The 21,749-nt window shown below is 42.2% G+C and overlaps 1 protein-coding gene across 2 annotated transcripts in view; it reads right to left on the reverse strand.

Moving 5' to 3' along the window:
* Positions 1 to 15,572, reverse strand: part of FAM13A (family with sequence similarity 13 member A) — a 135,290-nt gene extending 119,718 nt beyond the window's left edge. The window contains exons 1-4 of one of the 2 annotated variants that reach the window (XM_050895361.1): positions 15,509 to 15,572; positions 12,664 to 12,853; positions 9,567 to 9,776; positions 6 to 186 (exon numbers count right to left, since the gene is read on the reverse strand). In XM_050895361.1, the coding sequence (XP_050751318.1) occupies positions 6 to 186; positions 9,567 to 9,776; positions 12,664 to 12,853; positions 15,509 to 15,535 (608 nt within the window). In that variant the 5' untranslated portion in view covers positions 15,536 to 15,572. The remainder of the gene's footprint in view (positions 1 to 5; positions 187 to 9,566; positions 9,777 to 12,663; positions 12,854 to 15,508) is intronic. The other variant, XM_050895360.1, reaches the window with a different exon arrangement.
* Between the last annotated feature and the right edge of the window lie 6,177 nt (positions 15,573 to 21,749).

Below are 21,749 nucleotides of genomic sequence, written 5' to 3' on the forward strand. Positions count from 1 at the left end.
CTTACTGAAAGCAGTTTGGTCCAAATACAGTGGCAAGATTGCAAAGGTTCATCCTGTTCTCTACATGATGTTCAGCAACCTTTATCAGGAACTGGCACAGATACTTCAGCAGGCAGTAATGAGCATCAGGCAGTTCTTTAAGGAGTTCTTTCAAGTTACTTTCCTTCTGCATGTCGTTTCTAGTGTCTAGGAAAAGCAAGAGAACAAAAAACATATGTATATGGTTTTCTACATTGCTGCCAATTTATTTACATGGGTGACCAAGCAGTGGGATCTAAAATTTAGTCTTATTTCTCTTCAGAGACACAGAATCCTCCAAACCCTTCAATTTTCCACAGGGAACCTGCACCTTTCTCCTGAGGCTCACCTTGGCCACCACTGGCACTGTTTCATGCTCACCTTTATGTTGTAACTGTTTTCCTGAGCAGAATCAGCAGTGGTCATTGCTAACAGCATTGGAGCATGTTTATTCCCACCTGGTACATACTATATCTGCTTTAACTCCAGCTCTACCAGATCTCCTGCTTCCATGCTTCTTCTGGATGTTACCTCTACTTCCCAAACCCTGCCTCATACTCTGTTTTAGTTTTCCCTCCCACGAAAACCTTCAAAAAGAAGAAAGCAAGCAGAGTAAAACAAGGAGTCTCCTGAAATGCAGATGGTGGTAGAATAATGGTACTACAGTACTTTCTGTGGGTGCATTTTATGAAAAGCTCAATTTTGTATCTTTTGTCAGTGACAAGTCTGTACTAAGTCTTAGGTGAGCAGTCCTGCTTATGGCAAAAAGGCTGTTCAGGGCAGCGTTACACTCCGTAATGAGCCAAAACTTGGCCTAATGTTAGAGTGGCCTTGTTATACTGTACAATCTTCTACAATTTAAGTATGGATAAAAGTTTCCCATACTGAACTGAGTAATATCAAAGTATGACTAAGGTCAGTTTTCTTTCATGCAGGTTTTTGTTGCCTTTTTTTTTTTTAAAGCAAAAATTGCGTGAACTTCACAGATTCTGCATTTATACACACCCAGGCAGTGAACACAAGCTTGGCCTCACACACAGCTTCTACTTAATTGTGTTCTGCTTCTGGAATCGAACTCAAACCCTGCAAAATTCTTTGCTCCCCTCCTCCACCCCAAAAACACTTTCCAAAAAGTAATTTGTACCCACCAAAATCTTGGGTTTACACGTTAATAAAAGCAAAGTTTTGAAAACAATTCAGTATTTCCTTCCCTTTATGCCAAAACAGGATGCTTGGTAATATTAATTTCTACTCTCCACCAAAATTAAATTTCACTGAAACTCTCACATATGCAGAGTTGGGTTTTTGTGCAACAGCATTTTCAGACAGAAGACCTCAGGCCCCAAAGGTTCTCCTCACTGATCTAATTATAAGTAGTGTCCATTAACATGAGGGCAGCTGTGCATTTCTAGTACTTTTTTTCTTTATCAGCCTTATAGGTTGATGGTGTTAATGCTGTAAGACTGTTGTTGGGTAATTGCTTTTTCCTTAGAGATGTACTGTAAGGTTTAAAAACACTTCTAGTGGTTGGAAGGATGTCTTTATTCCACAAAGCCAAAGTGAGCTCACACTAAATGCTAACCTTCTGTGTTCTCTGTAACAGATTGCCTTGTCCCAAATTAGCTGCTGGCTTACCATGGGAATACAGACATCCTCCCCATGCTTAGGGTAACAAGGTATTTTTTCATGCAGAGGACGTTATGATCCTTAGCAAGGAGATTCATCCAACATTCAATCAAAACCAAACCTTGCTTAGTCTTCAGGACTCGTTTTTAGTCAAGAACATGTCATAAAACAGGCTGCATCTGAAACAGTTCAGCAACTAGTTGCTGCCTCTGCTGTATGCCCTGCTACCAGCATGCAGCAAAGACTGGCAGGAAAACATCCCATGCCTTGTGTTGCAGGAACAAAGAACATTTTACATTTCCCCAACATTTCTGTGAGGAAAAACCGGAGGGGAAAAAACAGGGAGGGGAAAATGAAAAGCTTTGAACACAGTGTAAGGTACGTACAAATGCTTCAGAAGTTTCATCTTCGTTTTTACTTTTAACTTCCCAGAAATATTCCAGGGCTTGATTGCACAGTATTCCAGGGGTAGAGTGCTTTGAAAAGTGGTTAGCTGTGTAAATCAGCAGTCTCTATAAAAATATCTGAAAGTGACTCCTGAGAACTCAACCATTAAGTCACAATATGATTTCTGTTTTACAACCAGACATTTTTGTGGCTAATAAACAGGATTTATCCTGTGTATAGTTTGGGAAACAAATGAGTTTCGTATGTACGTACTTGCCACTTCATACAGCTGAACTTGCGGGATTTCATCTGTTTCCAAGCTTAGGTTTCCTGCCCTACATGACATGCATAATACAGTACATGGCAAGAGAAGCCTTTTAAGTTTTATATGCACAGAGAATTCATTTTTATGTATCTGTTTTGGTACCACAGACTTAATATGAATTCTTTCATGACAGCAGGTCAAAGTTTAAAATGCCAGTCAAATTACAGGACCAAACATTTCAACCAACTGATTAATTATATCCTTTTCTTCTACAGCTAAGAAATTAGCTCCTTCAGAAAAGTCAAATATCAAATATGCATGAAGCAGATGAGCAAAAATATTATTTGCTTATTTACCGCAAGTATTTCTTTCAAAACTTTTTTAGAGCTATACAGAATGAAAACAAGCATGACTTTGCTACTATGAATCAGCTTGGTAACAGTAAGAAATCTGATTTATTATTTTTATTTCTGCAGCAAAATTTCAGGATGCTTCTGAAGGCTGTATTAAACGCAATAACAATAAGGAATTTAATTGGATTTGTATTTGCACTGATCAAAGCGGACTGGACAGTCTCTGACTTGATTACTAATTATCTTTTCATGAAGCTTAAAGAAAAACAAAACACAACTAATTTCCACGTAGCCAGAACATTAAAATTCACCTCCTAACATACTTCTCTTTAGATAACAGAACAATTAGCACATAGTGTTTTCTATTATAAATTGCTTGCAGTTATGATAAGGAAAGCCAAAGCCATCTCTCAGAAAAACATGCACCTCTTCCACCATCATCACCCCGCCACCTAATTAGGGAATACTCTTGAGAACTAATTGCCTCTCTGAACCTCCCACTGGGACTTTAGACAGGTACTTTTCCATTTACTGAAGGATTTTCCATCCCTTCCAAACTAGAAAGATGCTAATAACCGCCACAAAACATTCTGAACACAGGTTTGCACTCTTGACAACAACCAAAGCTACTGGCCTTGTGGCATCAGTTGTATTTGGTGGGTAGGATGTCCCTGTTCATTAACCATGATATATTATGTGGTGCAGATCAACATCAGAGATGCTTATCGCTGCGCACAGCCAAACCTTTGTTCATTTCTGTACTTTCAAGAACAGAGACAGATATCAGATCATAAGATCTTGAGAAATTACCCTAATTGAAGGACACAGAGACACTGAACAACATGAGGCAGCAAACGCCATTTACTGAGCCATGAAATCATTGTCCTTGTGAAATGGGAGAAAGAAAATACGGCTTTCCTCTCTCTCCTTTTCCAGTGAAAAACCAAGGGAAGGAACTCAAGCCTTTCTGCCAATACAATCCAAAAATCAAAACTAATTTGTTAATTCTCCTGGTGCTGACACTTATTTCGTGGATTTCAGCTTTATTTTAAAAAATTACTATTACAATTGGTGGTGAATTTAGAGGGTGACATGCATACATAGTATTCCATGCACTTTGTACTTTTTTCAGGACAAGTGTACCTCTGCTATCCATGACCATAGTACTTCAAATAAAACAGCTTTTCAACTTATTAGAGAGCAAAAATAGTCTGGAGTCACGACAACCAATTCCTCGGAGCATTCCTCCTCCTTTTGTCCACCTGCTAGACAATTTTTCAATTTGCTTCAAGGTCAGTCACTAAGGTTTACTCAGCTGGTACTGACTGTCAGAGAGACATTAGAGCACCAGTGCTGTTTACGCTACCAAGCAGACAAGCATCAAGTGTACCAAAGCCCTAAGCTTATGTACATGCCTCATTTTGTAAAGTACAAGCTGTCCCATGGAAGTCAAGACTACCAAGTGCAGTCTTTCTTATTCAGCCAGATTAAAGAGGGTGGCATGAAGCTAAGCATATGCTTCAGTCTCTGCAGCATCCTGAGACGAGAAAAACGAGCTTGTAAATAATGGAAACAGCAGTGTCAGATTTTCAAAGGCAATTCAGGAACCTATATTCAAGCCATATTTCCAGATATGCCCAGCTACCAACACACTCGTAATGTTCAAGCACAGCACACGAAGCTCTTTTGAAAATTTTGCCCAGTACAGCAGGGAGAAGGAGAAAGGAGTAAAAGAAGAATGAAGGCTAAGGGGAAGGTGCTCTCAAGGCAGAGTCAAAAGCCATTAACTTTTTTATTTTGGGAGCCTGCCAGAAGCCATGTGAAGTAGATGGCACCTCAGCAGGGGTCTGCAAGAGAAACCTAGCTAGATGAGCAGCCAGGAAGGGCTTGAAAACAGGGATGAGATGGTGGTTTCTGGGCTGAGGAAGGGAATAAAACCAGCAGCCTCAGGTCACATCTAGGCTTAGCAGCCAGAGGACACAGAACACAGCGTGACACAGGCAGAGGGCCAAGGAAGCCAGCAAAGGCAGTGTGGCACCTCAGAACTGAGCTAGGGACTCACTACTGAGGGACAAGTCAAGGAGATAACTGAAAAGGACAGGCAGTCTCTCTAAAAATGTTAATTAACTAGAAACAGGAGCCTCAACAGTGTAGGAGGCACAGACACATTTGCAAGGGTGTTTTCAGTCTTATTTAATTTCAGTATACACCCACAGATCACAACAAGAGGGGCATATTTTCCAATGGTTCATCCTATTTCTGAACATATTGAGTTTCTTTGACATGCTATAGACAGAATCTAATTCCCCAATCCATCCCTCTTCATGCTACTCCTTCCCCCTGCAGAGTATGCTGCCTGAACATCACTAAAGGTATGGATGCCTGCAGACAGGTGTGTATAATTGCTTTACTCATGTGTTAAATGGTCTGAACCCAAACAACTCCAGCCTGGAAGCACTGAAACCTTATCAGCACAGTGCCATGCCCTAGCTAATTATCTCTGCTGTGAGGCAAGGAAGAGAGTCTAAGGCTCAGTGTCATGCTACCATGTCTGCATAGCTTTCAGCTGCCTTGCATACTACCAGCTTGGAGAGCAGACAGAAAAGCTTGCATCTGTCTGTAGCTATCAACATGCCCTAGGAAGTTAATCTTCGGCACATAGGCAGCAGGTTGTACATTGCAGTACCACTGCGCCCACCGGGCTGTTGGAGGAATCAAAGCATTTCTTTCCACCTCCACAATCTACGGGAAGTGGGACTCCCATCTCTCTCTGCCAAGAAGCAATCTGCTTCAGACACAATCCTGCCCCAGAAGAAAAAAGAAATCACGCCTTGTTGCCATCAGTAGCAGAAATGCTGGAAGTCCTCATCATAAGAAGGTTGTCATCACAATCCAACTCGAGACCCCTCACTCTGCATCATTATGGCACTTTGCAGACCTGTATTTATGCTGCATTCTGACATATTGGGAGCAGAGCACTCCCACTTCTTTTGCAGCTCTGCTGAGTGTCATCATCTGCATAAGAAATCCAGTTCCAAGAGTTTTTACTGCATAACAAACATCTTCTGCATGTGGAAAACAGAAGTTATTTCTCTAGTTTGGAACTAGTCCTGATAACACCAAAATGACAATAAAAGCCAAAGGAAAATGTTAAAATGATGCCACAAGAGCCTGGAGAACCACAGACATCTAGTGAATGTGATTTGCTGCATTGCTGCAGTTACCATGGTTAAAGGGTCAGCGCTCATCTACTCATTTTCACAGTCACTGTTCAGGTTGAAATTTGACCTCTAAAATCCCCCAACACAACCTGTATTTTTGGTTCTGCTTGTTCATGTAATTTAAACAGCTGCTGGCTACTAAGTGTTCCCTAAACTGACTTGTTGATCCAGAAGGGAGCTGCTCCTTCCCTTCCACCACCTCCCATCCCTCTCCCTGAAACTAGCAGGGCTGTTCATGGGCACCAGACAAAACCTTGCCAGCCGTGGCAGGTTGTGAGCAGGAGGAGGTATGTGAGACAGAACTCACATCTAGCTCCTGCCCACTGAAAAATATAAATTCTCTAGGTTGGAGCAATGTCAAGAAGCCAGAGTGATCAAATAGCGTTCAACTTAATTAGACTGAGTACCAAAGCAAGACAAGAGCCCACATTTCACTGTGCCCCCGCTGGAGGAGGGAATGCAACAACAACAAAAAAGAAATTCACATAAGGGAGAAGCTTTCTGTGTGTTAAAAAGGAAAAGTACAATAGCAACCTGTCTTGCTGAAAGCAAGTGACCTGTGAAAGGGTATAACAGCTGTGCATACAGTTCCTAGTACGTAAAAATGTCTTAAGAGTCAGTGATCATGATATAAAAGATAAGGAATGAAAAGCCAGAAGGAATAAACAAGCTCAAGCAGGGATTGCTGTATGGGAGCTGCTGATTTCTTCCAGCTGAGGCTTCTGAAAGAAACTTTCACTGCTCTGTAAGCACAGCCCATTTTCAACAGCCAGGCACAGCTCTGCTCTGCAGTGAAGCCTCAGTCACAAAAGAGATTGTGATGGACATTTTTTACCCCATGACTCCCTGCAAGGAGCAGCCTTCATATTTGTGAGGTGCTCTGAGGAGACCGGCCAACACAAAGATCACTATCAGTGTGTCCCTGGCCTGCACTTGCTACACACATCTCCGATCAACATCATTGACAGAGGGAGGCCCTTCTCAGCTCCCACTGCCACTGCTCTTCTCCAATGGCAGAGAGAGAACGTCAGGACACAGGAAACAGCCTTTAGGATACGCTATGTGATGTTTTCTGGAACTGCATAGTCTTGGCATTACGCTGAATATTTATACAAACAGCAATGCATCAGGATTTGGGGGCAGCGTGCAGAGCTCCGTTTCACACGACATTGCACAGGCTTCAGACAGCATGCCAAACCAGCTGCGCGGACTTCCTGAACTACCAATGGGTCGGGTTCTCTCTTTTTCATAAAAGAGCAGATTATTTACTCTTTGGTTGGGTAACAAAGACTATACCTGGAATTAAAAAGGGTTACAGCACAGGTAAAATTTGTAATTTTCAGTCCAGCTATTTTTAACTAGAGGAATCACTCTGTAACAATTTTTATAGGAAGTAAAGTAAATGTGCGTTATTCTCAGGCCAAGATCTCAGCTGGCTTAAAAAAATGCTGATACCAATCCCTGAAAATATTCCAAAGCAACTCTAACATAATCCTAAAAAACCATTTCCCATGCAAAGCTTCGACAGGAGGGAATACAGAGGTTGTAACAGAGCTTGTAATTGCCTTCACTGCAGACATGCAGCGAAGTGGCTCCAGATTCAAAGTTATTTTTTAATAACCTGTTGGCTCAGAACCAGCTTGACCTACTTTCTTCATAGTTTACAAAAAGAACACCCAGGCACGCGCTCTCTTGGTACCATTTTGCAACGAATATCCTTGTACATACTTTGATAAGTGAACAGATAACTCCTCCAATCCTGCATAGCTGGTTGATCATTTAACTGTAAAAAGGCCCATCTAACACTTAAGCTAATCTGAACCCGATGAAAGTCATCAGTGCCCTTCACAGCAACTCATTTATGCTGTATTTTCTAGGGCATGAAAAAACCCTCAGTTTTCTTCAAAAACTTTACAAAAGCCTTCCCCTTGCCATAACAGCCAATCTGGTATTTTTCAAATAATTTTTTTTTCCTAATCAAAACTATAATGGGACTATAAATGAAGCTTATTGTGCAATACAGGCAAACTTAGCTATGAAGACATGTCACAGTTGGACTGACTTTTGCAGAACTGGGTTCATAAGTTACACCAGTAACTTTTTTTTTGAAACAAAAATGCTTGGTGGGTAAATCTGCTAAGTAAGGCTATCTATCTCATTTCCATAGAAAGTACTGGGGGGGGGTTGCATTTCCTGTGGGAAGCAGGAACAAATTAAACTTTCCACAAACACCACTGTTCACAAAGTTCATCAGTAGTTCCTGGTGCAATACACCAATATGACCTTTGCGGGGACAGGGATGTAGAACAGCAAAGGTGTGACTTAAACAAAATTTCCATTTAAACAGTGATTTATGAGAAAGAATATAATTAAATACAGGTCATGAGTCAGACCTAGTGAAACCTAAAAAACCCAAAAGAAAGCACAGCGATGACCAGAAAAAAAGGGACTTTTTAAAACAACGGCACCTTCCTACACAACACTTCCTGAACCCTGAATTCTTGGGCCCCAGACAACTTTACTAAATGAGGAAGGTATTTTACACAGCCCACATACAACCTGATTACAGCTGAAATGCCTGCACTCAAGGGAAGGCACAGAGCTCTTCTCCAGTGCACCCTCAACAGTCTGTACAGCCCCAAACAGGAAAGAAAGAAGAGACATGGTCGTGTTCTCCCTCCTCCAGCCAATGGCTAAACTTCATCTCCACTGCAGACAAGAAAAGCGGAAGGGAGACCTCAGGACAAGAGCATGAGAACTTTGCACCATCTTCCACTAGGGATGCATATCAGAGCACATGTTCCTCCTCTGCATCATGCATCGCCTTTGCCTGCTTTACCGCAAAGAGCACATCTCTAGTAACGTTTACCCACTCACTTTGCAGCTTCTTAGGAAGACAGCAAGAAGAGGCATCGACTGCCTGCAGCAAGAGAAAAGAACTGCCACTGACCCACATGGTCAAGGAACAGGGCCAATCACCACCTATTCCACATAACAACATGCACGGTCTGATACAGATTAATTAGATTGAGAAATCATTTGACAGAGAGTTGTGCAAGTTTCAACTTTCTAAAGCAGAAGTGATGTTCTTTCTTATGGTTGATCCACCACTTGAAGGGAAAAATAAAGAAAGAAAAAAAAGAAGTCTTCAAGGTTGTGTGCTATGACGGGGAATAAAAGGTAAAGTCTGCTGTTACTTGCAAACTGGCTCATTTTTTGATGGGCAATCACATCACTTAGTAAGTAGAAACTTAGACAACATATGCTTTGGGCCTAATGGATATTCAATTTGATTAGCAGACGAAGTTGTTAGAACTTTTCAGAGTCCATTAGAACGAAATTGCCAGAAATCACCCTAACAAAACAGAAGCAAATCTGTGTCCTAAAGAGACTGCAGGTATTGTCTACAAGATTGCTCAAAGAAACCAGCTGATCATTTCTGTTTATATTCAGCAGATATAACTGGATTAGAAAATCATAAACAGTCTAGACTTTACCAAACATGTAAGAAACAGTTTTCTGTCTCTCGTAACAGAATTGCACATCTGCAAGCACTCTGGGAGCAGGTGAGAGCTAAAGTCAAAGGAAATGCAGAATGAAGTAGGTAAACTAAGAGAGTATTGGTTACGCTCACTGCATAACCAATTATCCAGAAAGAAAGCGCATTGAAGGATGGAGATTTTACCTCTCACTTACCCTGATAAAGCTGAATGAACCTGGGATGTAAGGCAGATGTGATAATCCCATCTGGTAACTCTCTCAAAAATAATTTCAACAGACTGGCTGCTGAGTACACATCACCATCTTTTACAAGTTCCACCTCTTCTCCACGCTCGTATTGCAGACGCAACTGTTCTACCATTTTCATGCTGCCGTTTACCCTGAAGAGGCCTTCCTGCGTCATACCTGTAATTATATATTGCATATGAGATTGATCTGAACTAAGACATCCCAGTGATATGATGAAACAGATATTCTTGTGTGAATAATACACTTGTAGTAATACAATGGGGGGCAACTAATACAACATAGTTAAAAAAAAAAAAAAAAATACTCTTTCCCCCCCAGAAACCCCCTCTAGTCAAGTAATTGGATTATGATAATTAACAAACACTCATGACCAGATCTTGAGGCCTGGGATACTCTTTAAGAACCCACAAAACTCAGTGGCATTGCTGTAACCTCATACCGTGCAGAAATCAATTGAGACAGCTGCATTTTGCATTGGTATATTTCAACAGAAAAGGATCCAGATTCTACAAAACAGTTCTGTTGTTTCACTTTTGCAAGTAGCCCGTTACCTTGAGCGGGACTCTGCCAAATTCACACAGATGACTACTTCCAGCTTCACATTTTAAGGTAACAGTTTCTCACCTGTGACCATCACAAAGCAAAAACATCTGAATGTGTGCTGACTGCAGCAGTAACTCCATAATGAGCACTGCAACTTTACGATAGCAGAAAATCTCAGTGAGCAAATGCATATTTTGGACAGCATGAAGCCCAAAGTATTTCACAATGAAAAAGAAAAGGTATCGATCACTTCAGGCCAGACACCCCACACCCAGTGAAGGAGATGCAGAAAGAAGGAGGTTTTCAAGGAGGAAGACAGATGAATCATACTGTATCAAACATCACTTTCTAGGCATATGCTGAGATTCAAAACCTTCAGTAAAGTGCCTAAAGGTGAACTCAGTAAATTAATTTTTCTCTAGAACACTTTCACCGCAAAAATTCTTCCTTTTCTAATACTGTGTCTATAGACCTGCTTATTCTCCTTCAGAAGCATAACACTGAAAGGATCAAAATACATGTTTTTCATCAGTTCAGAGCAGACATCACGAAACAGCAGTCTGACAGAACACTTCCAGTCCAAGAAATCAATACTGATGCAGCAGAGTTTGTAGCGAGAAATAATCTCTTTTATTGGACCAGAAGACAAACTGATCTAGTAAGGGAAAAAAAATGGACAAGCACTCAAGCATTTTACTTGACTAATATAAGATAACTGCTTACAGATCTTGTATTCCTGTATTCACAACAAAACACATTCTTATGCGGCATGCTGTACTGCCATCTTGGGGGCAGCAGAAAACACCACATCTCAATAATGATTTTCATTTCTGCAGCACTAAGTGAGCAAAGGACACAGTCCCCATGCAGATAAAACTTCCTTTCCTCTTCCTCAGTCATTTATGGAAATAAAGAGAGGCTAGAACATACTGGTAACAGTAATCAGATACTACTAAATTCAGCATAGGAAAACTTGGCTTCATGTATAAATTTGAAAATAGGCAGCTTAATGCGAACTTAGTTCAAGGATGTAGCTGCCCAACAGCCAGCTCAGCTTTTTGAAATGGGTAGTCAGTCCTCAATGAGCTAGAAGAGAGACTCTGAAATGGTCTGGCTTTAAAAAGCCCTACAATGTCTATTACAGTATCTTTGCAGAACAGGAGTTGTAAGACAATACTGAACAAACAGTGACCATGATTCACAGAACACTCTGCCTCCAAATAGTTTGAATTCATACCCGGGCCTCTGTTAAAAAATGTCTTCACAGTTAACTTCACCATTAATTCACAAAACAAACCTTAGGCAAGCACAGGACACCCGTTTCAAGAACTTCCCATGTAAGAGGGCATCTTTGAGATCTTGCTTGCACTTTTGAGAAAGAGAATGCATTGTATCTTTATCAGGGCTGGAAAATCACCTTGGCATTCAGAAGCCTAGCTAATCTTGCTGCAGAGTAGAGGACTTGGCTTGTTTAGTTCATATTTGGGACACAGTCGTGTGGGATTCAGATCTTTTTATGGAACACAGAGCACAGCCCACAACTTGCAGTCAAGAGTGTTTGTCAGGGTTTTGATTAAACCCTAAATGATGCAAAAACTTTTTGCATCCTTGCTCTTTCAGTGTTCTAGCAGACCACTTTAAGGCAAGTAGAAGTAGATGAAGCAAGATGCTGCTGAGTAAAGGTAGGATTATGTTTTAAGTTTGCACTGTACCTTAATCCAAGCTAACTTTCAAATCATGTTTGCATCTATCAGCTTCTGAGGGTCTATCAAGATACAGACATGGAATCTAAGGCTCTGCAATTGGATCATCGTTACTGAGTAGCTAAAAGGAAAACCTTAGGGTAAAACCAGATGCAGCTTCTTACAAGATGAAACTACCTCCACAATATCTTTTCCATTGCTGAACAGCTGCCACAGAATACATCTGTGCACCAACGGTGCTCTAGATTTCTGCAGAGAGATGTATTTCAACAACAGGAACTAAAGTCCCATTAAATGAATGCAAAGAGAAGCTAAGAATTGGATGCCTACTTCCTTGAGGGGATTAATAATAACTGGAATCTATCTGAAAACCTGTAAGAACATGTATTCCTCTTCAGTAATGTTCTCTGATGGGGGGGGGGGGGTGTGCACGTGAATATCTCTATATAGATACTTCTGTCTTCTCACTGTCAGAAAGTGTTAAAGACAAATGTTTTGCAACTAGAAAATGACACAAACCTTCACAAATGAAATACATTCCATTTATAAACTGAACAGCTTGTTTATGAGAGTGTGCTGCTTCATAACACTGTAGTTTACCTTTATAAATATCCTATTAAAAACTAAGTTCAGCATCAAGGCAGAAAAAAAAAAAAGAAGCAAACCACATACAGTAATATTCTTTGCCTGTGCCACAACCTTACTTAGCCCCTGTACCACAAAAAAGACAGATCCCTCCCTTTGAAGAGTCTTACATAAAGAGTGCTACTAAGCAAAAGTGACTCCATTAAGCTTACCATGCTGGGTGAGGTACTCGACTATATTCCACACAACAATTGGGATGCCGTTCTTGCTCAGTCCCTGCTGCTGGAGCTCCAGAAGACTCACACCAAACACCTTTGGACAGGTCGTGTCCCTCTGCTTGTTCAGTGGAAAGGCAGCTATCTTTTTCATGTCCTCCTTCAATCTCACAGCCGATTTGCTTTGCTTAAAGGAGCAGAGGGAAAAAAAAGTGCATTAGTCACATTTGCTGCAGAAGGTTGCATAGTCACAACATAAGCACATCCATCAAAATCAGCTTCTACGCTCCAGAATAAGGTTTTGGTCTTACTTCCTTTTAATCCACAGGAAAATCTCTGTGAAATAAGAAAATAAGAATGAACAGAGAAAAAACTAGAAGAGTAACTAGCAGGAAAAGAGTGTAAACAGCCTGTAGTTAAGATAAGGGAGAAAGACACACTTTTGTATGCAAGCTTGTTACTAGAGTAACAAGTAATTGGGAATCGCAGGAAACTGCTGTTGTAACTCATGCAGTTCACATGGGTTACAAAAGCAACTGGACAAACACGAACATGTAAAATCCCAATACACCACCATTAGTTCAGGTTGTCTCCAGGATGCCTGTCAGAGTCTGGGAGAGTACTCTCGGGAAGCTTCACTGCACCCTTCTTCCAGATGCTGTTCCCTAGGGATTCATTTTGGCCACTGTCAGGTGAGATGGATCCTTATGAAAGACTTTATGTTACGTTTAGTATCTGCTAAGTCTGAAATTTAATTACTGAGGTTTTAAGGTTAGAAAGGGACTATGTAATCTAATCACACATAATAAGAGGGGTAGAAAAACCACTCCACAATAAACCCTTAATTGCATACATCCCATAGGTTCTTCTGGAGACACAACATTCTCACAAGTTTCGAGTTGCAGTGACAGAGAAAACATGAGAGCATAGCCAATAAAACCCCAAGGGAATAACAGAATACAGGATTAATTTATAGGATCAATAATAGGCAGAAATCTAAATCAGCATACGGTGTTGCATGTTTGGAAAGACAGCTCAAGGCAGAGCAGCAGCATCACCCACCACAGTTGTGATTTCCATACACACCTAAGCATTATTTCACTAATATGGACAAGCACAGCACAACTCAGCAAATCTCACTCACTCAAAAAAAAAAAAAAAAAAAGGTAAATTCTTCTATTGATGAATTTCCTCATGTTTCTGACATCACACTGCAGGAACTGGGCGCCACTGCTACCATGGAGTTCAATGTATTTGTTTAAGAAGTCCACTGCTAGCGTGATGCTTAAAAATTAACTTATTCCTACTGTGTTTTATTAACAAACAGGTAGTAGAAACCTTACACATAAAGAATATTATACAGTAACACAAAGAATTGCTCAGACTCTTGCCTAGGTCTTGGTGCTTGACTGTGTTAAGACAGATTTTAGCAAGGCATACATCTTTTATTTTAAACAAAACCTTGAAATCTCTTCATTTGTGAGATGATATTTTTACTGCAGTCTATAAGCAACATGAACAGCGACACTGGGCTGCTATCAAGCATGACTGTCCTTTCAGATATAAAATGATCTGGCAGTTCACTCACTCTGCTGTATTTTTCCCATGTGTGTTCTATAGTCCCAGGACCTATGCAACACTTATCTGATCTTTACGAAAGATGTTGCTTATATAAACGTCATAAATATGTTTTATTATTTGTGAAACAGAGCTGCAATATATAAATAAAACCAGCATTATTGTGACCACCTTATAAATATTTACGATAAACAGTACAGGCATCAGTGTTTGAACTAAAATTTGACTGACTTACTAAAACATCACATCTCTCTTTAAAAGAGATGTTCCCATTCAGGATTAAATGAATAATATATGATTTTCACTCCAGGCAGACACATGCCAAGGCAAAAATCATGTAGCCTGGGATAAATTCAGAAGACAGCAAAAATCCTGTGAGCAGTTTCTGAGCAGCTGGGATGCTCAGAGAGCTTTTCCAATTAAGGCCTCCAATTAGCCTCACAATCTTGCTCAGTTACAGGTTTCCAGCCTGTTTCCGTTTCAGCATTTGAAAACCTGAGTCACAGAGCTGGATTCACTTGGGGAAACTCACGATTTAAATTTGCAAAAGAACCAAGAGACATTTCCCATGTCCACAGGAACAGCAGAGGAAATTTTTGAGCTTGTTTCAGGATCTGGAGAGGATGCGCTAACTAGGAACAAAAAATTACGCACAGTTATCCAAAATATACATCTAACCAAAATCAAAATGAAATCACTCCCTCAAAACAGCTCTGAAACAAAGAGTTCAATGTTATATAATCTTATAGACAGAAGATCTGATTTTACACAGGGAAAATTTGTCCATATATTAATGCAACTGTTACTGATCACCACGACTGGAAAAAGCAACTTAATCATCTCAGCATGATACCGCCACAAAGTGCTGTCCAGACAACATGACTGGAGTTGAGAAAAAGCTATTTATATGCCACAGGGATGCACTTTTTCAGCTCATCCAACAACCTTAACACAGTTGCTCCCTGGCTGAAAAAAATGGGGGTGGGGGGGAAGCCTGGAATCTCCTTTATTAATCTTCACCTTTCCCAAAGGAGCGGCAGCTGCCGAGAGTGGAGAAGGAAAGAGCTGGGGACGAGGAGAAGGCACCGAGCCCAGGCCGGCCTCTCTTCTCCCCCGCCTCGCAAGGGACCCCGGCGGAGGGCGGGAGGGAGGCGGCAGCCAGCCGCCCCCGCTCCCCACGGCCTGGCCGCGCTCCGCAGCCGCTCCCCCAGCAGCGCCGCCCCCGTCCCCGGCCTCCCAGCCCGGCCGCCCAGCCCCTACTCACGCGTATGGCCAGCGCCCCGGCCCCCATGACGGCCGGCGGCTGGACCGACTCCCGCAGCCCGCCCTAGGCGCCCGCCTTCGCTGGGCCTGGCGGCCCCCTCAAGGCGGGAGGCCCGGCCCCAGGGTGCCGCCCGCCCTGCCGGCCCGCCCCCGCCGCCTGCGGGGGGAGCAGGGCCTGCCCCCTGCCCCTCCCGCGGGAGCCGCCGGGAGGGTTCGGCGAGGAGGGCTCTCTGTCACGAAGGCTGCTCGGGGCATGGCGGACGAGGGGCAGGCCCCGGGCGAACCCCCCCCCCCGGCATCACGGCGACCCCAGGCCAGGCAGCCGGCAGCTGCGGCTTAGGTGCCGAGCGGGAAGAGGAGACACTCTGCCTGTGTGAGAGTCTGGGCTCGATCAGAACCGGGCTGCCGCTGAAAATGTCACCACAAAACCTGCTTTCAGCCAAGTGACATCAGTGGGGCTGTGGTGAAAATCGCGAGCGTCTCTTGCCCTCGCACGCTTAAAGGTTAACGGAGCCGGCCAGCGTGGCGTCAAGTCAGCAAGGCAAAACAAACCCCTGTGCCAAGGAAGCCTCCGACGGCATAGCCAGACGTGCCAGGGCCCAGTGGAGCACGACAGGGTGCAATATTTGGCCTGAATTTAGAAAGTGTGAAGCGATGTAAACATAACCCCTCTGTGATTTTCCATCTAGGGGTATGTTGGTGAAATAAGAGAAAGGTTAAAGTGAAAAGGGGAGGGGGAGGACACTCCACACAGCTAGTGACTGCCAGCAGTCACGTCATGGCAGCGGCGGGAAGAGGAATTCATTCCCCCAGTGCCCCGCTCTCGGTCACCGCAGGCTGGAAGCAGTGTTTGTCCTAGAAATTTAAAGCACATTTCAAAATAGAACTGTGGAGTTGTGGCATTTCAAATGTTTGACCCTTTTTTGTGGAAGAAAAGCACATACATGCTTATTTCTGTATCCGCTCAGATGCAAGCATTGCTCAGCAGGGCCTTAGCATCAGGGTAGGACCGAAGGTCTTTGGAAAGTGCCTCTCAGAAATACCTGCTTCTGGTACAGGGACAAAAGAAAGTCTGTCCAAGTAGAGAAAAAGGGAGGAAAAATAACATTTTATCGAGCTCTCCATCAGAGGGAAAATGCTATCTGCAGATTTGAGTTTTCATTCACAATTCATTTTTTATTAAGTACTGCAATCAGAATCTCCTTCATACTCAGTTTCTGTTTTGCTCTCCAAGCCAGTCTAACCCAAAATAACTACTTTCCCAGTTTGCGAGTTTACAACAGAAACTTAGACTATGGCATTAGTGTTTCCTTTTAAGTCCACTATGGGACTCTCAAAGGGGGCTGACATAACATCCTCCTCTATCTCCCTCTTTACTCTAAGCCTCTAACATGCTTTTCACATAAATCACACACAGCTCTCTTGTTCTTAGTCCTAATTGCAGCTTCACAGTAAAACTCAATGGCATGCTTCAAACTGTAATCTGGAGAGTGAACGATGAGAAACTGCAACTCCCTGGAGACTTTGGGGGTGAAGAGTTCAGACACGAACCCGCAGTGAACAGCAGCTACGGCATTAAGGCTTTTATAAATGTATGTTTGAGAAGCAGCAGGTACATTCTCATTCTATAAAAAGCAAGACCAGAAGACAAGCACTAGTGGCAGCAGCCCCAGACCAGTACTCTGGCTGGAGTACAGTATTTTTCCACCACAGCTGTTTATCAGAGCTGGGGAAGTCACACTTCTGTTTTAAGTCACTGGAGCACTTGGGGCTGTGACATGCTGGTAACTTTTCTCTGGGTTGATAAAGACACTTCTGTACTTGCTTCAAGTCTTGAGAGAGCTGAAGGCCAGCATATTAGTCTCCTGTGTGGCAGAAGAATGGAAACCAGACTGAAACTTCCTCAATGCCTTTGTCCCCTCCTAACTTTTCCTCATCAGCAGCCCACAGGGCCAGCTTCCCCTGTGCAGGGCAGAGTAAGATTTACCTGAACTTTTCCTTAACCCCAGCCTAGAAGTAAGTGGATTCCTTCCTGCACCTTCCACCCTTCCCAGAGGCATGTTTCTGTATATCCTGATCTTCCTCCTCTCCCTTCACTGAACCACCGCCCTTCAGGATGACTGTTCAAAAGAAAGGTGTGATGAATGGGGAACACCAGTCTGTACTTCTGGCACCACAGAAATCAGCCAAGACGTGCTGTGGTATTTGACTGTAGGTTGCACCCTACTCAGGAAACCCTCACTGTTTTCCTCTAAGCAATTCAGAAAAACCCTTAGAAAACAAAAAATCAGCAGCAGTCATGCCTATCACAGAGAAACAAAAAACTCCTAAAACCCAACAACAAAAAAGCACACCTCTGTATAAGATCCCCATTATGCTATTTCATGTTCTCTGGCTAATGCGTTGCATCAAACCACTGTCTCTTCCCTTTTCTACTCCTGAGGAATTTTATACTGCATAGGCAGTAGAACTGCAAGATGAATATTTATGCAACTTGTCATAAATATGTCTAGAGCCATGAGAGCTCAAATCAGAGCAAACACGTTGTGAAAGACTGATGAAAAGTCTATGAGACCCACAAGTTGAGTATCACTAGCTTTTACGACATACCATGCCTACCTACCTTTGGTCACACAGTTGTTTCCTATAGTTCTCAGCTATACTGTTATTATCATCTATGTGCAAGAAGCGTTCGATGGCTTTTTAAAATGCCTATCTTTTAAGGGAGGCCAACAGAATATATTCTCTGGCTGAGATACACACCTCCATGATCTACTTTCTAATTCCATGTAACAGCTAAAAGCTAATGTAAAAACACTGCAAAGGACAGGCTAATCAAATCATGCAATGAATCAAGAAAGGAAAAAAATACATTTTTTTCCCTTCCACTTGTTTACAAATAAGGCATTTAACCTCAGATGTTGAAACAACATTCCCAGAGGGGAAGAACAGCTGGGGTAGTGTTAGAAGTTCAAAGGAACTTCATCATGCCACTTCTGTGAATAATCCCATTATCTCTGCTATGCAATATGTTGCTTTAACCTGACTATTATTCATCATTTCCACTGTGACATCAGAATTCAGCACTCATTTCACAACAGCCCACATAAAAGCAGGCTGCTGTGAAATAAATGTCTACTGCCAACTCTGGCATCCCTGAACATTACTCCGTTCTATCCTGGCTAGCCCAAGTAGCCAGTCGCAGGACACTTGCCGTGACCTTCCAGGGCACTCATGAGAAGGCCAGTCCGACTACACGGGGAGCGTACTCCAGTGACCAGCGTGGTGTAAGACCTGGCAGCTGCAGGTGAGAAAAGGAGACAAATCAAGAAATCAAGAAGCATGCAAGAGCATCTGGAAATTGCCAGACCAACACATCTGGCTGACAGGTTTCTCTACCATTGTGTAACTGACCGGAACTTCTCATCCAAAAAGAAATAACAACACACCTTTTCTAAAAAAAAAAAAAAAGAAAAAAAAAGGCATGCGATAAAAAACATGTGATTCATTTCAATCAAGACATCTATGTGAAGTATTACTGAACTGGTTTGGCTCAGTAAAATACAACTATAAGGATAAGGAGCCAAGGAAAAAAAAATAGCTATCAAATAACTGACTACAAGATTAATGTATACTTAAGAAGCAGGGTTACCAGCCTACTGAATCAATGGGATGGAGACAGTCATGCTAATTACAAAATTATTTAAAATAATACCAAGCTTCTTCAGGCTTACCTAATTACAAAGTTAAACATGTCCGTGCAAAACTGTTTGACATTTGAGGATTTGGTGATCTAAGTAATTTTGCTGTGCAGAGAAACAGTACCATTGCAGGACGGTGTGATAATTTAGGTTATGATCCAGGGAAAGCTGGATTTTTAAAACAGCAATAGAGTACCAGGAGCAGGAGTGCTGCTGCTGCTGCTGCCACCCCAGCTTCCGGCTTGTAACACAACACAGAAATGTCACCCCCCTCCTCAAACCAAAACTATATCACAGCAATTAACTTTTGCCCAGGCAAATCGCTGTGCCTGCATGAAGTCATACTAAAAATCACGGTGGCTGTTAAACGTATGTGGGAGACTAAAAGCACAAAGCGTGTTACACAATTTCTGCCTAAATGCCAGTGCAAGCTGCCCGACAGCCAAACTGCTCCTGAGGATTTTACTCCTCAGTAACACAGCCTACGCCTGCGTTACAAAGAAAGATGCGCAGAGGCTGGCGGTGGCGCCAGCACTTGGACTCAGCCTGCCAGCGGCCAGGGCTAGCAGCAGGGCTCCGCATCCTGCTCCCCCGGGCACCAGCGCTGGAGGACGCAAAATGAATATAAATAAATAAACAAATAAACAAACTAACTTCTCCAGGCAGCAGAGCAAAATGCTGCCTTCTCCCCTGCTGGCTTCAATTTGATCAGCTTTCCACGTATCTTTGCTTGTTAACGATAGTGCCTGCCCTTCAGTAACACTAGACCAAAATACACTGGGTTTTGGAGTCAAAAGAAGGATGACTTTCCCCAGGACGTTGTTCTTGTAAACAGACTAAATGTCTTAAATATCTGAAACTAATGTAAATGGGGTTTTTTTTGTTTGTTTGCATTTGTGAGCAAATACATGGCTACCTTGCACTTCTGCATGAAAACTAGAAAATGAAGGGGACTAGAAACTAGCTTGTTTTCACTTCATTGCATTGTCCAAATGGAGAAACACCAAAAACCACTGGGCAGAACATGGAGGACAGAAAATTAAACCCAGCATTTCTGAGAGCTCTTTCACTGAAAGATGGGGCAGGGCTTTGTTGTGTGGCTCTTCTCCAATGTAAACCCTACAGAAATGGCAGGATGAATTTTGAATGTCTTCATAGCACCTTTGCCCTTCAAGGCAGGGGAGGATGTAGGGAGAAGGAGAAATATGGTATGAAAGTTATGATTGTAAAGTAAAAAACCAAATTCTTGTTCTTGAAACACAATTTACAGTTTAATCAAGCCTGAATAATGTTGTTCTGCTGCTCTACATTATCTTGTTACCTATGACATCTCACTTTATTTATACAAAATTTCCTTTAGAAAAAGTCAATATTTGTTGGAGACACTCATTACTACATGTGACTTCTCTGAGCATAGAATGCTCTGAATAATGAGTACTTCATCATATAAACAGTACTGTAAAAGAAAGCACAGAAATAATCAGTGGTGATAAATAGGAAAAGGATTTATAAATAAACTATTTTTTATTGTAGGTAAACAATGAAGAATGTCCAGTACCTACATTTTGATGCGGGGAGGGGGGGGGAGGGCGGATTTTTTAAAGTTTATGGCTTCTGGTACTTGAAGTTTCATTTTCTTCGTCTCCTCTCTTTCTTTGCTTTCCTTCCTCTCCAGATAACTGTAAACACAAATTTCATCAAAGTGCTGCAGTGTTTGATCTTTGTAGAGGTCCCACATCCTGGAGCAGACCTGTGAGAGTGATTAGAGCTGTTCACAAAGATATCAGTGGTCCCAAACTGGTGATGAAAGGATGTATCACCTCATAACACGGATGATGCAAGATAGGATTTTGGGTGCTCAAGTCCCTTTCAACCCCCTGTATCTGTGCAAGGCCTAAGAAAATGCTGGCTAAATGAACAACTGAGTATGCTAAACACTGCTCAGAAGGAATGGGAGGCTTAACTACAGCAACATAAAGAAAATAAATATATATGTGATATAATATTTTCTACCAAAATCTTTCAGGGGCTGCCCATTGCTATGTTATGAAATGCAGTCTGTTACTCATTTCAGCCAAGCTGCCAACCACTGCCAGCTAAACATCAGATCTGCAGGGCACAGGCCTGCATCAGCCACATTTTAGCCTGGATTTCTTCCCTTGGCCACTTGGGACAGAACGTTTGTGGGTATTTGATGACTCTTGAAGTTGAAAACAGAAAATAAAGCAGCTTATATAAGTTTAGAATTGATTTAGCTGACTAAATCAATAGTCAGCTATTAGCTGACTAATCGTTAGCTCACTCATCTCTGCTTAGTGACATAAATTCACATAGGTATTTTTAGAGAGAGGTTTGCCTCTTACTATTGCTGCAGTGATTTAAAATGTGACATGGAGTTGCAAGGAGCTCAAATGGTTTATGGCCCACTACATCACAGAGATGTTTTAATTTCAACAAAGATAAGAAACAGAATTATTTCAGACCCAAGCATCCCTCAATAACAGCAAAGCAGACCACCAGCTATTATTTATGAATGAATGT

Source organism: Gymnogyps californianus, chromosome 4 (assembly GCF_018139145.2).
Source record: "Gymnogyps californianus isolate 813 chromosome 4, ASM1813914v2, whole genome shotgun sequence".
NCBI lineage: Eukaryota > Metazoa > Chordata > Aves > Accipitriformes > Cathartidae > Gymnogyps > Gymnogyps californianus.